Here is a 14,022-nt window from a genome sequence, read left to right on the forward strand (position 1 = left end):
AGTGCGCGTTAGTACACGTTTTTTCCCATAGCAGTGCATTGGGAAGAAGATTTCAGTTAAAACGCGTTAAGTGTGAAAAGTGCCATAGGAAAACATGGGACTTACTTTGAAAATCAGTTTTCTTTCCGTTTTAACTGAGAGCAACTGATTAAGTGTAAAAGGGCCCTAACTGCTGACTGTGTCAGGATGGGATCCAAACGATTACTGTGTATGTTGCTAGGTTGTTTTTGTATTAATCACTGGTGTTATTTTTTATGTTTTCCAGCCAGAGCGCGTACGTTAAAAAGGGGCGCTGGGAAAAAAGGGCGCGGGGTTTTAAACGATAAGCATGGATAACGTTTAAAAATGTATTGTACTGTATTTCGTTTAAAATTAATGTTTTATAAAGTTATAAATCATTAAATAATGTGCATTAAATCGGCAATTGTAAAAACGTTAATCTTTCGTTTAAATAGTGAAACGTATAATAACGTTTAAAAAAAAAATTACTAAGTAACCCTCCCTGTACCTACCCCTAACCCCTAGACCCCCCTGTTGATGCCTAAACCTAAGACCCCCCTGTTGGTGCCTAAACCTAAGACCCCCCCTGTTGGTACCTAAACCTAAGACCCCCCTGTTGGTGCCTAAACCTAAGACCCCCCTGTTGGTGCCTAAACCTAAGACCCCCCTGTTGGTTTTTTCGTTTAAAAATAATGTAAAAAAAAAATTGTACTTTTTTTCGTTTAAAAATAATGTTTGAAAAAAAATTGTACTGTTTTTCGTTTAAAAATAATATTAAAAAATGTATAAATCATTAAATAATGTGTAATCATGAGAAGCAGTAATAAAACATTAAGTCTCCGGGCGCCGCTTTTAAAACGTTATTTTTCTCCGGCGCCCTTTTTTCCTATCGGGCGCCCATTAAACGATATTTATTATGGGAGTGAATGGCGGCGCCCGATTTGTCCACTAGCCTCCTGCGCCCTTTTTTACTGTTACCAGCCAGAGCTGCTGTTACAGCTGCATTTTTCATTAACCCTTCCTCTTGTTGATTGGAAGTTTTATGTTTTTAGTGCTTTATCAGATTTTCCCCAATTGAGGTGTGAGCAAAAGGGGTTCGAAGCTTTATGTAGGGCTGCCCTCAGACTAGATGAGATAAAAGTTTCTTTAATCATTTTCACATTTTTGTATCACTCTTGTGAGGCACAATAAACAGGATTTTCTTTTACAGCTTCCTGAATCCATTGGATCAGTTATAAGCAAAATGGACATAAACCGACTCAAACTGCTATTTACTCGCTTGGAAACTGTAGTGTCAAAGTACAATGAAGTGATAAAATCTATCTCTAACCACCAGAGAGCGCTGTTTGAAAAGAAGTTGGCAAAGATTTCTGAGGTATTGTGTATGAATTTTAAATTCACCTTTCTGAAAGTATTTTTTATAACTATCAGCACATTCTGAGGGGCAGTTCCTTGGAATGCGGCACTCCACAGACAATTTTACTCTACCATAATTTTTATATTACAGGGGGCTAAGATTTATAAAAAGCTTCTAAGTTAGTTGGCCACACTTCACACATATCACAAGTAATTCTTTCTCTAAGGACTCATTCAGACTATGCGTGCTGCTGTGCGCATTTTGGCAGCGCGTATAGTGTGTGACACGCATAGACAGCCCTTCTACCGTTCCCATCACATGCGCTGCACAGCATTGCGATGAACAGCAACTCACCGGCTCCGGCTTCAGACAAGCCTATAATTTACTGTAGGTTGCAGTGGAGTCTCACTGCCTCATCTGCTATCTCCTGTGTCTCCTTCCCTAATGTCTCCACCCCACGACCCTCTAAATTGTAAGTTTACAGGGCAGGGACCTCCTCCTAGTGTTTTTTATCCTGCAGTAAGCTATCATATGAACAATGTATCACTATTGGTCATGTCTCAAACCACACAACTATGTATGCATTTGTACTTGTATTGCTGGATGTCCTGATTGTACAATATGTTGAATCACTCATGGATCTATGCTCCCCAATATTTGTTTTTAGTATGTACTGCACTACAGAACATGTTGACGCTATATAAATAAATAATAATAATAATGCACAGCCCCCACCCCATGTGAAGCATTCCTTCTAGGCCCTTGCAGAAATCCAGCCATCCTCTTCAATGTGCAGTCCCCCACATGTAGCATATGCCTCTGACATTCACAACACCCCTTATCTTATAGCAGTCCCCATTTTCATTTACAGCCTCTACCCTTTCCCATTTGCAGCATTGCAGCATTCACCTGGGTGCCATTTACATAATGTTAAGCTTTAGTCATAATCAGTCTTAATCCTCAGCTTCTTTTTCTCTATTCCATAAGCAGATGAGTTACACAGTCTTTTCTCTTTCCTGCAGATTCTGAGAGATGGAATGAGCTTGTTCACCTGGAGCATGGATGAGAGCACTGATTACGCCGAGCTTGCCACTTCTTACATCTGCGCTGATCTCTATAAGAACTTCAGCATTGTTACAAATAATTACAATCTCATTAGTGAGCTCACTGCATCATGGTGTACTGCAAATCTTGACATTTTCACCTGCCGAGATCTCAGCAGGAGCTACTCCATTACTGAGTTAATGATGAAACAGAAGTATGTCTCCTTCACACATTATTCACCAGAACTGTAATATCATTATTTTATGTTACACTGCTTTGCTCCTCTTTAGCTCTTTGTTTGCCACATGTGCAAATCCATGAAAAGTTGCCAGTTAACTAGAATGGCTTTAAAAGACGTTTCAATTGACAGGTCAGCAATTTGAAACTAGCAATTGTACCAAAGTGGACCTACATTCTTCTAATTTCATATACATGAATAGATGTTTAAAATGGAACTGTAATGACTTATAGCAGAATGCAATAAATGATTCAGGATACCCACTTTTACATTAAATATCCTGGTTTCAGCATCATAAACACTTCCTATAACTATTTATATTAATGTACTTTGGTATGTAGCCCTGTCCACCCAGTGAGACTTAGCCTAGGCTATTAATTATGTGGAATTCCCCCACCCCCCCTTAGCATTCTGGGGGACCAGCTATATTTCCTACTAGCTTTAGAACTCTCAGTAAACAACCATTCCACAGAGATAACCTGCCATTATGTTGCGGCCTGTGATACATTTCAGAATGTAAATCAGAGAGTGGAAATATTTTACAAACAATGACCGAATAATTTATAAAGTACAGTAATACTGTAAAAATATAAGCAATTTTATTCATGTTATTTTGACTACAGTTGCCATAGATTATTCTAATGTTGATATTAGATTCATGCTGTCATTTGCTTACAAAAATGCATACAAAAATGAATTAAAATGCAAACCAGGCAGAATATTTTTTCTTATATGTTCCCAATATCTGTAGAGTGGGCTAGGGTTGGAACATCGGTCAGTTTTTAGGAAAATCCATTCACTATTTTTCTGCTCATAGACTTCTTAGAAAGGTAACAGTACTTAAAAGTTCTGCTACTTACTCTAACAAACAGGGAGTGTGATGAATTAAGTTAAGAATTCCAAACTGCATAGGCTGGTACGTGTGTTGGTTGGGCAGGTTGCAATTTTCCTGCTCATCCCATGATGCAAACTTGATGTGCAGAGATCCATCCAGTAGCTATTAGTACATCAGGAGCCGAGATCGGTTTCACAGAAAGGAATTGGATAGGGATAGAGACCTGTGTGTATGTATTCCTATTCATCTCTGGGGAACACTGTTTATTATTATAATGTTCTGCAACTTGTATGTTTAAATGTATGTAAACAGTGGAATTAAAAAAAAAGAAGTGTAGCCACCCAACTTCCTAGAGATGTATTAAACCCTTATCCTGCCGATGCTGAGGACACTGTAATTTGCAGCTATGGCAGCATCACGAAGGTCATCTATATAGCCAAACTCTAGTTAGCGGTGAGCAATGAACCGGTGACTGAAGCCTGAGTTTGGCCATTGCATAGCTGAACACTGGCTACGATATCTGCAGTGTTAGCAGCGGTATTGTGGTAATGGGCACTTGGCTATAGTATAGTCAAAGGAATCCTTTGACTCCAGCGGTTTGGACAAGTGGTAATGAGTGCTCGACTATACTATACTAAGAAAAAGTGCCAGGAAATGAATTTGGTCAGCAGAAAAAAATGGTGGGTGCTCAGCTATACTATAGTTAACCACCGGTAATGCAGCATACCGGTGGAGGCAGTGCTGGGGGCAAATTACATGATGCCTGGGTTCGTCTATTATGAAGCTGAACCCCACTTCTGCTGCAGGTTGGTGTTAGAAATAGGTGTGGGGAGGTAAGTATGAAAATTAGGCTAGGTGACAGTAGAGTATCGGTAACATGACCAACATTCTATTATCGGAATCACCCGTTATTCAAATTCTCAGGTGCCTTTATTCTATGTATGTGGTTTAGGGGTGCTGTCTTATATTCCCCTTAAGAAGAAACCATGACCAAGGATTGAAATTCAACCCAGTCAGTAGCTGATAACCCCTTTTCCCATGAGAAATCTTTTCCTTTTCTCAGATCATCAGAGAGCTCTGTATGGCTGATATTGTGGTAAAACCCCTCCCACAGTGTGATGTCAGGACCATGGTGCTGACATCACACCTCGGGAGCCTTGTTGCATAGTGGGAAATAACAGCTGTTTACAACTGCTAAAAAAGCAAGTCGCAGCTACTTCCACTGACATCACCTGCCAGCAGTAAAAATGTCACCATGTGATAAATGTCAAAATGTAAATCAGGGGGAGTGAAAGATTTTACAATGGGCAAACACTGACTAAATCATTTATACATAATTATTGTAAAAATTAAGCACTTTTGTTCATTACCGCATTTTCACTGGAGTTCTCTTCTCGGAGCAACCAAACATCCACCCCACCAAGATCAGTAAGTAAAATGGTTGATTTTCTGAATCCATACTTATTCACACAAAGGATTACAGAGCAAAGAAAAAAAAGACACTATGATGAAGTATTTTAAAGAAATAAAACATTCACCTCAATATCAGCCACACACGCCTTATAATCTATTTAAGAAAAAGTAAAGATTTCTCATGGGAAAAGGGAGTATCGGCTACTGACTGGGATGAAGTTAGATCCTGGGTTTTAAGTTCCTCTTTTACAAGGATGCGGCGCATGACGTTGGTCCATTGTGGTCTGTTCCATGAAAGCAGATCGTTTTGGGCTGTAGTGTGAACCTAGCCTGTTTTGTTTCATATATATAATTACTATGTGAGTGTGCATGTATATTTAATTTTTTTCTATGTATTTTTTTTTTAGGAAAACTGAACATGATCTGGAAAGCCAACTTATTCTTGATGGGCACAGAATTCATAGCCTTGTTCAGCAGTCTTTTGTTGCCTGTGGCATCAGTGAGGCATCACCCGCATGGCAGGAATTCATAATGCATATGGATGCCATAGTTCTGCAAGGTTTAAAGAAAGTAACGCTATCCAGCCTGGCTGCCCTGCTAAACACGCTGCTGGATCGTGATGTAAGATGTCTTTACACCAATGTGATAGGCTATTATATCCTACATTAAACTTCTTTCAAAGCATAGCAAAGATGTCATCTATATCCATTTTTCTTTACCACTGTTTATCATCTCAGTATACAAGGTGCTGAAAGCCATCTTACAACGTTATTGTTGATCTTTTACTGTTGAAGTATACAGAGAAGCACACAGACAGACACACATTACAAACAAAGACACACACATAGATGTACAGTGACAATTTACATTTTTGTCACCCCAAACTATTATTCATGATCATTTGATGGGTCAGCTCTGAAATTATTTTGGTACAGAGCCTTGGGCAGCTTGTTCTACTCTATTGAGTGGGAAGAGGAGCAGGAGGTTCTGCAGTGTGGAAGCTTCAGGGCCTGAGCCCACTAGCGCAGTTGTGTCTGCTTCTTTCTGCTTTTCAGCATTTGTAACGTTGATGTGTTGCTGAAAAGTGGATACAACTGCATCAGTGGGCTCAGGCCCTTAGCAGAGGTGCCTGGGAAGACAATACAGTTTGGTTATTTGAGATCCAGCATTATGGACCACTAACAACCACTCAACAAGGGAACACCTGTAAGCACTCTATATTTTTGGCAAAGATGATTATGAATGATTGTTTTATTTGAGGAAAATGTAAAGTGCCTGCGCAGTTTTACACAATGACACATACAAAAAACAAATGGAAGCACACATTCAAATATAGACAACACGCACGCATACCGACATGTATACTCAGACACACACACACACACACACACACACACACACACACACACACACACACACACACACACACGACAAGAGACATTCACATATGTACATACAACAGACACAGACCTAATAAACCAGATACATATATACACAAATACACCTTCAATCTTCTCTCTTCCTTGCCTGTCCTAATGGTTGACATGACTGAAGATCAAGAGTAGGGCACAGTCTTGCAGTTGAGGATGACATTGTCTAACTAAAGCTTTGCTAACTCGTTACAGCATTCTCCCCTGCTAAGTATAAAAGTTGAATTGATCAATAGTGAAGTTGCGTTCAACCCACCCCTGGACCAGAGCACCTCTGATACAAGTGTAATGGAAAATATGGAAGACTGGCTTAAAATGTTCCTTTTTCGAGGAGCTCATATACAAGGACTTTCAGCTGTTGTAAAGGTAACCAATGGAGTTTTTTTTGTAAGGTGGAGTTTAGAAATAACATTGCCAACAGGAATTAAATAATTTAATAAAAATTAAGGTTTATGCCTTTGTCCAAACCCCGTGATTAGGTATAGTTTGGAAAGATAGTTAAAGGGAACCTGAAGTGAGTAAAAATTATTTAAAATAAACACATGACGTAGCTGCAAATTAATATTACATACTAACCTCACCATCAGTTCCACTCAGAGGCTCACCATTTTCTTCTTACAATGATCCCTTCCAGTTCTGACAATATTGACCAGTTGCTGTCAGTTATATATCAGCAGCTGTCAGTTACAACTGACTGGGCAAGGTAATGTCCATGTTCCCCTATGGCTCAAGTGGGTGATATTACAGTTTAACAGTGTGCTGACCAGGAAGCTGTTATGGGGTAATGGCCATTTTTAAAATGGAGGACGGAGAAATCCATTGATCACAGTGGACAAATGGGACGCAGGAGAGGAGAAAGAGATTGAGTAGTAGACTACACAGGAGGTAAGTATGACCTGTGTATGGTTATTTTGACTTTTCAGTTCAGGTTCTCTTTAAGTAGGTCAGAATAGGTGACTCAGGAGGCCAAGAGGGTAGTTAAGGGGGGGGGGGGGGGGGAGTAAGAAGGGAATTGGATGGAAGGATAAGATGAGGGGTTGTGTGGTAAGCATGTGTGTGTGTGTGTGTGGGGGGGGGGGGGGAGTCAGAAGAGGTGGCTCAGTGGGATAGATGAATAGCTTAGGGAAGGGGATATAAGTGTGGGTCACAAGAGATGTGAGGGAGATGGGACTGAAGTTTTATTTACCATAGTTTTTCAAATGTATTTGCTCAATGAAAATGTTGTGGTCCTTTACTACGGATGTGAAGATAATTCCTCACATTGTGTACACATTTGAAAAAGTGACAGCATTCTACATTTTCCAACAAACAGTACCCATTCTACATTAAAATACATGTATTTGTTGCCGCTGACATATCGTTTAATATTGTTACATTATGAAAAGATTTAGGAGGTTACTATGGGAAGAAATATGTTCAGACAACAGATGTCATGCCTTTCCTGATCTCCACACTTTACTAAGTGAATGATGGTGAATCCAAAGGATTAGGACTATAGAACACTTTCAGCATTTTCAGAAGCAGATCAGCAGTGAAGGCCTATGCGTTTCTGTAACAGATTTTTTTTTGTATTTTGTGATGTATGAATCTTCATCATTAAATCAGCGTCTAGTTAAAGTGAGTTGTGATTATATTGTAGGTGGGCTATCAGGACTATGTGTCACAAGATGAAGAAGTCTTACAACTAATTGGCTTTATCCTCCAAAAGGTTGAAAGTTGTATTCTTGAATGCCAGGTAAGAAACAACAGAAGCAGAATTCTGTATGTAATACTACATTTTAACCACTTGATGGCAGTACTACTCCATGATTTAAACTTCCTTGACAAATGTTTCCCTTATCTTTTTAGATAGCTGGGTAGGCAATAAAAGGCAAGCTAATCATTTGTTTCCTAAAATAATAAAACAATCCTGACATTTATTGTTTTGTTTAGCATTTAGATATCTATCTAATATCCATGTTCTCACTTCACCGGTGAAGGGTTCTACAGCATGATCTACCTTTTATTTAACTATAATGTCACCTATTAATAAACTCTCCCTGAAATATGGCACAGCCTCTCCCTTTCTGAGGGAGTTAGTTGGGAGGAAAGCCATCTCATTTATAAATTCTGAGAGTTAGGGATGCGGAAATATATCACAATGGATTCTGATGACATGCAAACCTAAGTCTGGCTCTATGGATGTTTTCTTCACCTTGTGCTATTTTGCCCTCCCGTTAATCTGTCATCTAACAATAGCATTCTCCCCTTTATTTTATGCTTCTGCAAAGTAATATTAAACCTGCTTATTAAAAAAATGTGTTTTGAATAGAATACTTTTAAAGCCACTGTCTGCCCAACATTATAATTCAGTATAAGGTGGCTGTCTGTTCTCCCTCTCACAATACTAAAAATAATAAAGTAAAACTATATGGGGGGAAAAAACAAACAAACAATCAAGCAAACAAAAAGCCCAGACAATTTGGTTTCATTGTAAACAGCAGCAGTTATGGGACTTCTGCCACTCCTTCTTACAGCCACATGGCAAACAGGATGTCCTTAGCAAACTTGCAGGGAGCATGCAACCTTAACTACTGTATCTCCTCTACCTATCAAAACGCTGTGTGCCCAAATTCCCTGCTTTGGGCAAACTTACCTTTCATTGACACCAACTCGGTGGAGAGGGGGGGGGGGGGGGGGGTTCTCATAGGAACTTGGCTATATCCTTCTCCCTACTTTCTTATTGGAAGGGGTGTTGGACACCAGCTGTGCCATGCCTCTACTCCCAGAAGATAGCATGGCATAACAGGACTTGGAAAGGGGGACTATAAAGAGTAACAGTGGCTTACACACATAATGTAGGTATTTGGGGGTTTATACTGTACTTAGGTTGACCCTTCACCCATTATATTATCTTAATGACCACTATCCTGAAGAAGTAGCTTTCCTTTCTGCTCTTCCACTGAAATAAAAGCTAATCTGTTTTTAAAGAGACACTGAAGCGGAAAAAAATATATGATATAGTGAATTGGTTGTGTACTATGAATAATTACTAGAAGATTAGCAGCAAAGAAAATATTCTCATACTTTTAATTTCAGGTATATAGTGTTTTTTCTAACATTGCATCATTCTATAATATGGGCAGATTACACAACACTCAGCATTCAAAATGAGTCTTTCAGAGCAGTCTGTGAAGTAATGACCTCTCCTTTAGCAGAGGAAAAGTAAATAGTCCAGGAACAGTCGAGATAATAAAAAACAGATAACAGCCCTCTCCACGACTAAAGCTGGCCATACACTGGCCCGATTTGCCGCCGTTTCGACAGCAGATTCGATCACTGGGATCGAATCTGCTGCCAATCGTTCACGCTACACACCGAATTTCGATCCATTCCGTCCGATCCTGTTGATCGCGCCGTGCGGAAAATGACCGTTGATCGCCCGCGGGTAAAGAGCGCATCACCAGCGGCGTTCGAGTGCCCGACGACCGACGCAATAGAGCCGCATACATTACCTGCTCCGCCGGCACGACTCCCGGGTCTCCACTCTTCTTCTCCGTCTCCGCTCTGGTCTGGTCTCCGGCATGCTTCCCTTCTTCCTGTCCCGGCAGGAAGTTTAAACAGTAGAGGGCGCTCTACTGTTTAAACTTCCTCCAGACAGGAAGAAGGGAAGCATGCCGGAGACCAGACCAGAGCGGAGAAGAAGAGCGGAGACCCGGGAGTCGTGCCGGCGGAGCAGGTAATGTATGCGGGATGGGGGGGAAGCGGCGGCAGCAGCACCACCACCACAGATTGTGAACAGTTTCAGGCTGAAATCGGTCCCTCTCTGATCAGATTCGATCAGAGAGGGATCAATCTGTTGGTCGAATCTGATGGCAAATCGACCAGTGTATGGCTACCTTAACTTAGTCGGAGAGCTTAATGGCTTGTTTGCATAGAGATAACAACTGGAGTTTCTCAACTCTTCCTGTACTGGAAACAATTACACTGATGTATCTGATCTTAATGTTTTTTTTTCGCTTCAGGGTCTCTTTAAATAAATAACTATTCTGGATTGTATTCATTAATTTTTTATTTATGCTTCTTAGTAGTTTCTTCTTTCAGCACATTAGCATATGTTAATGCCTCAATACTGTATCCTCTAAAAAGGTATAACCTAGCTGGCAACCTAATAATATAGAGAAGGTGACACGTTAGTGAATTTTTCAAAGAGTGATGTGTACGTATTCTGCAGCCACTAAGTACACACTAACCTCCCCCCACCTACACATAACACAAACCCTCCACCTTCACCAAACTCTATATCGGACTTCGGTATCGAAATGTTTCTATAGCAGTCAGTAACGGTAAACAGTTATAGATATAGCCAATACCACTACCAGGTTATTTCATGCACCGTGTTTTGCTTACCTGGGGCTTCTCCTAGCCCCCTGCAGTCTATCAGGACCCTTGGAGTCCTCTCAGTCTCCTCCAGTGTGCTGGCGACACTTAGGGTGCATACACACCAAACTACCGACGTCGCCCAACGGGGATCAGAACCCCATCCCATTGTGGGACATCGCTGGGCTAAGCTGTACAGACATGTGTCAGCTGTGCAGCTGGTGACGCTCTCTGTTGCTATGCAGGGGGCATAGGGACGATGGAGCAGCGCGTTTGTGCCCCCTGCGACCAAGAATCGAACTTTATCCCAATCAGTAGCTGATACCCCCTTTTACATGAGAAATCTATTCCTTTTCACAAACAGACCATCAGGGGGCGCTGTATGGCTGATATTGTAGTGAAACCCCTCCCACAAAGATATTCTGAGTACGTACTCTTGGCAGTTTCCTGCCTGTGAACCCTGTTGCATTGTGGGAAATAGCTGTTTACAGCTGTTTGCAACTGCCAAAAAAGCATGCAGCAGCTACATCACCTGCCAACAGTAAAAATGTCACCATGTAATAAATGTCAGAATGTAAATCAGGGATTTAAAGGTTTTACAATGGGCAAACACTGACTAAATCATTTATACATAATTATTGTAAAAATGAAGCACTTTTCTTATTACATTATTTTCACTGGAGTTCCTCTTTAAGCTTGCCCCAGGACTCCTGGGCCCCTTAAATTGGCCATGGCTGGAAGAAAAACCCAGGTAAGTAAATCTGAATTCCCCCCCCTCCCCCCCACCTCTGGTTTTCTTTAACACACTACAGCCACAAGCCGTGAGTTCGGCTATGTGATAGCCAGACTCTGGGACCCCGGGCACCCAAATGATATGCTACAAAGTACAAACATTAACCCTCTGCACTCAAACACTCAGGGCCGGATTTGTACTTCTTACCGCCCAAGGCCGACTATTACCAGCCGCCCCAACCGAAACCGTATCCTACCACCTCTCTCCACACACACACACCCAAAAAATTTTGGGCTGCTGGTGTCCACTATTGTGGCTAGTACCGAGGTCTCCATGGCAATGTGAAGTGAATCAATCACGTCACACGGGGGAACTGGTCAATAAAGCGATCTACAGGTGATGGGCGTGGTGGGAGCCATCCACCACACACACATTGTCAAAAGTGGCTCACAATTGGACATTGGGTGGGGTCAGCAACACATAAAAGTGAGTCCTGTACCCACTGCTGTCTCCAGGGTAAAAGCGCTGGCCAATCAATAATTAAGAATTGGGTACTGTGAGAGGCTGCCTTCTGTATTCTGTACTATTTGCTGGTGCTGCCCCTGGTCCTTTCATCCCCCACACCAAGTGCATGAGACCCGGCCTTCTGTAACTGCCTGCAGCTGCTAGTCATTGGACAAGGTCTGGCTTTTTGCTAGTCACACACTGTTCACAAACGTTTAATTAACGGACTGCAGCTGCCTGTAGCACTGCACAGGCAGATGCCAGCTGGTACTAATAGTGCAGTTATCCTGACCCCTTTCATTTGTTTGGACACTTGCAAATAATGCCCACTGTCTGCAGGCCGCCCCTTGTTTATCTGGTGCCCTAGGCCATGGCCTATGTGGCCTTGCCAGAAATCCGGCCATGCAAACACTCTCAACAAGTTGGAACTCTAGTAATAATAAAAATAACTTGAATGCAAGTTGACTTTGGCTGCACTAATGGAGGCTATTTGTTTCCAAAATGGTTTGCATGCAAGAGCGTTCTGTACTTAACCCTTTCACCAGCGGTGAGTTTTCTTCCAAGATGAAAGTGTCTCTACTCTAGCCACACCAGTCAGAAAGCAAACATCGCTCTTGAACTCAAGATTCCATCTAAGGCACTGCCAAGTTCTACCATTCTAGAGAACACATGCATGCACAAAAATCAGTCTATGATCTCCAGGGAGCAACAAACTGCACTACTTACACCATTATATAAATGGGCTGCACTGGCACAGGGGCAGGAGAGCTACAGCCTGCAGCCAGACCACAACGGCTGCTAAAATATCCACATCCTATCACTAAAAACAGGCAGGCCAAATTAGCAGTGAATGGAAGCTGTGGCATCATCACAGAATACAATTGTATCATGCTTATTAGAATGGTTCAGTGTGCGAGGCATGATGAAGTGGCTTTCCACAGGTGGTGGGTGTAAAGAGGGGGCAATGTGCTTGCATGCTGATGTCACTTAAAGATTCTCTCTAACTTACAGTGTACAGTGCTGACAACCTCTCACTTTTGTCCATGTACGCTCAACAGCATCTTTGATTGATTACTGCATAAGAAATGAACAGCTACATAATAGTGTTTTGTAGATTTAGCTTATTCTTAGCATAATAAAATTAGCTTATGCTGCTACGTGGTATAAACTGTACTAAGCAGGAAGAAACTGAGAAACAGATGATGTTTTTTTTTTAGTCTGCATGCAAAAAACTACAACCTTTTTTAATAACTGGCCCAGAACATAACAGAACAGATACTGTGTCTAGTATCTGTACACTGACTGCTTCCTTTTACAGAACTGTTGATCGTAAACCACCTAAAACCCAGAATGAAAATGGTCATCAATGCTACAATATTTTCATCAGATGTGATCTTTCGCTGCAATATTTACGATGGAATTGTACAGAAAACAGTGCAGTGGTTGGTGAAAATCGATGTGAAACGATTCTTTGGTTGTTTGGAACTGAAAATTCCATTGATCTGAAAGTTGGATTTTATGATTGTATCTGAAGAGAGAAAATGCCCTAATCAACCTGTTTATGGGAACAATCGATAATTATCTTCCGATTACTTGCAATCATAAAAAGTGCATCAAAATATTGCATCTGATGAAAAAATTGTTAATGGGCACCTTTATAGCCACCAAACTGGTCAAGAAGGATTTTTCCATATTGCTTTTTTGGGTTCAGGTCTCTTTAAGTGACATCAGTAAAGCTGTGAAAAGACAGCTTTCCTTTTCTAGAGTTTTCTTAGCATAGTATGTATGGTAGAGAGAAATGACAAAGTAGCAGGAACTCTGCTCACTGGTGGCCGGTGCTCAGGTTCACTTTTCTTCCTGGCTAGATCCTTTATACTTGGTGTCATTTATCACCTCCATTAAAACTATTTCTGTTGTAGGCACTGCTAGAGGTTTTCAGGAGCTATTCTCATTTATGGAAAAAGGATGTTAATGCGGCGTTCCAAAATTTCCTCCATGGTAAGCAAAGAGCTGGCTATTCCCCTGAGAAAGATGTGTCGGAAGATGAGACAAACCATTTAACCATGAGGTAATTGTGTAAGCGAAGCTATATTTCTGTAACTATTTGCA

The 14,022-nt window shown here is 41.1% G+C and overlaps 1 protein-coding gene across 1 annotated transcript in view; it reads left to right on the plus strand.

Moving 5' to 3' along the window:
- The window catches only part of LOC137544945 (uncharacterized), a 648,464-nt gene that overhangs the window by 41,271 nt on the left and 593,171 nt on the right, over positions 1–14,022 (plus strand). Inside the window, exons 16-21 of the mRNA XM_068266042.1 lie at positions 1,211–1,375; positions 2,380–2,615; positions 5,295–5,508; positions 6,513–6,683; positions 7,957–8,052; positions 13,833–13,981. Coding sequence (XP_068122143.1) covers positions 1,211–1,375; positions 2,380–2,615; positions 5,295–5,508; positions 6,513–6,683; positions 7,957–8,052; positions 13,833–13,981 — 1,031 coding nt within the window. The remainder of the gene's footprint in view (positions 1–1,210; positions 1,376–2,379; positions 2,616–5,294; positions 5,509–6,512; positions 6,684–7,956; positions 8,053–13,832; positions 13,982–14,022) is intronic.

Source organism: Hyperolius riggenbachi, chromosome 2 (assembly GCF_040937935.1).
Source record: "Hyperolius riggenbachi isolate aHypRig1 chromosome 2, aHypRig1.pri, whole genome shotgun sequence".
Lineage (NCBI taxonomy): Eukaryota > Metazoa > Chordata > Amphibia > Anura > Hyperoliidae > Hyperolius > Hyperolius riggenbachi.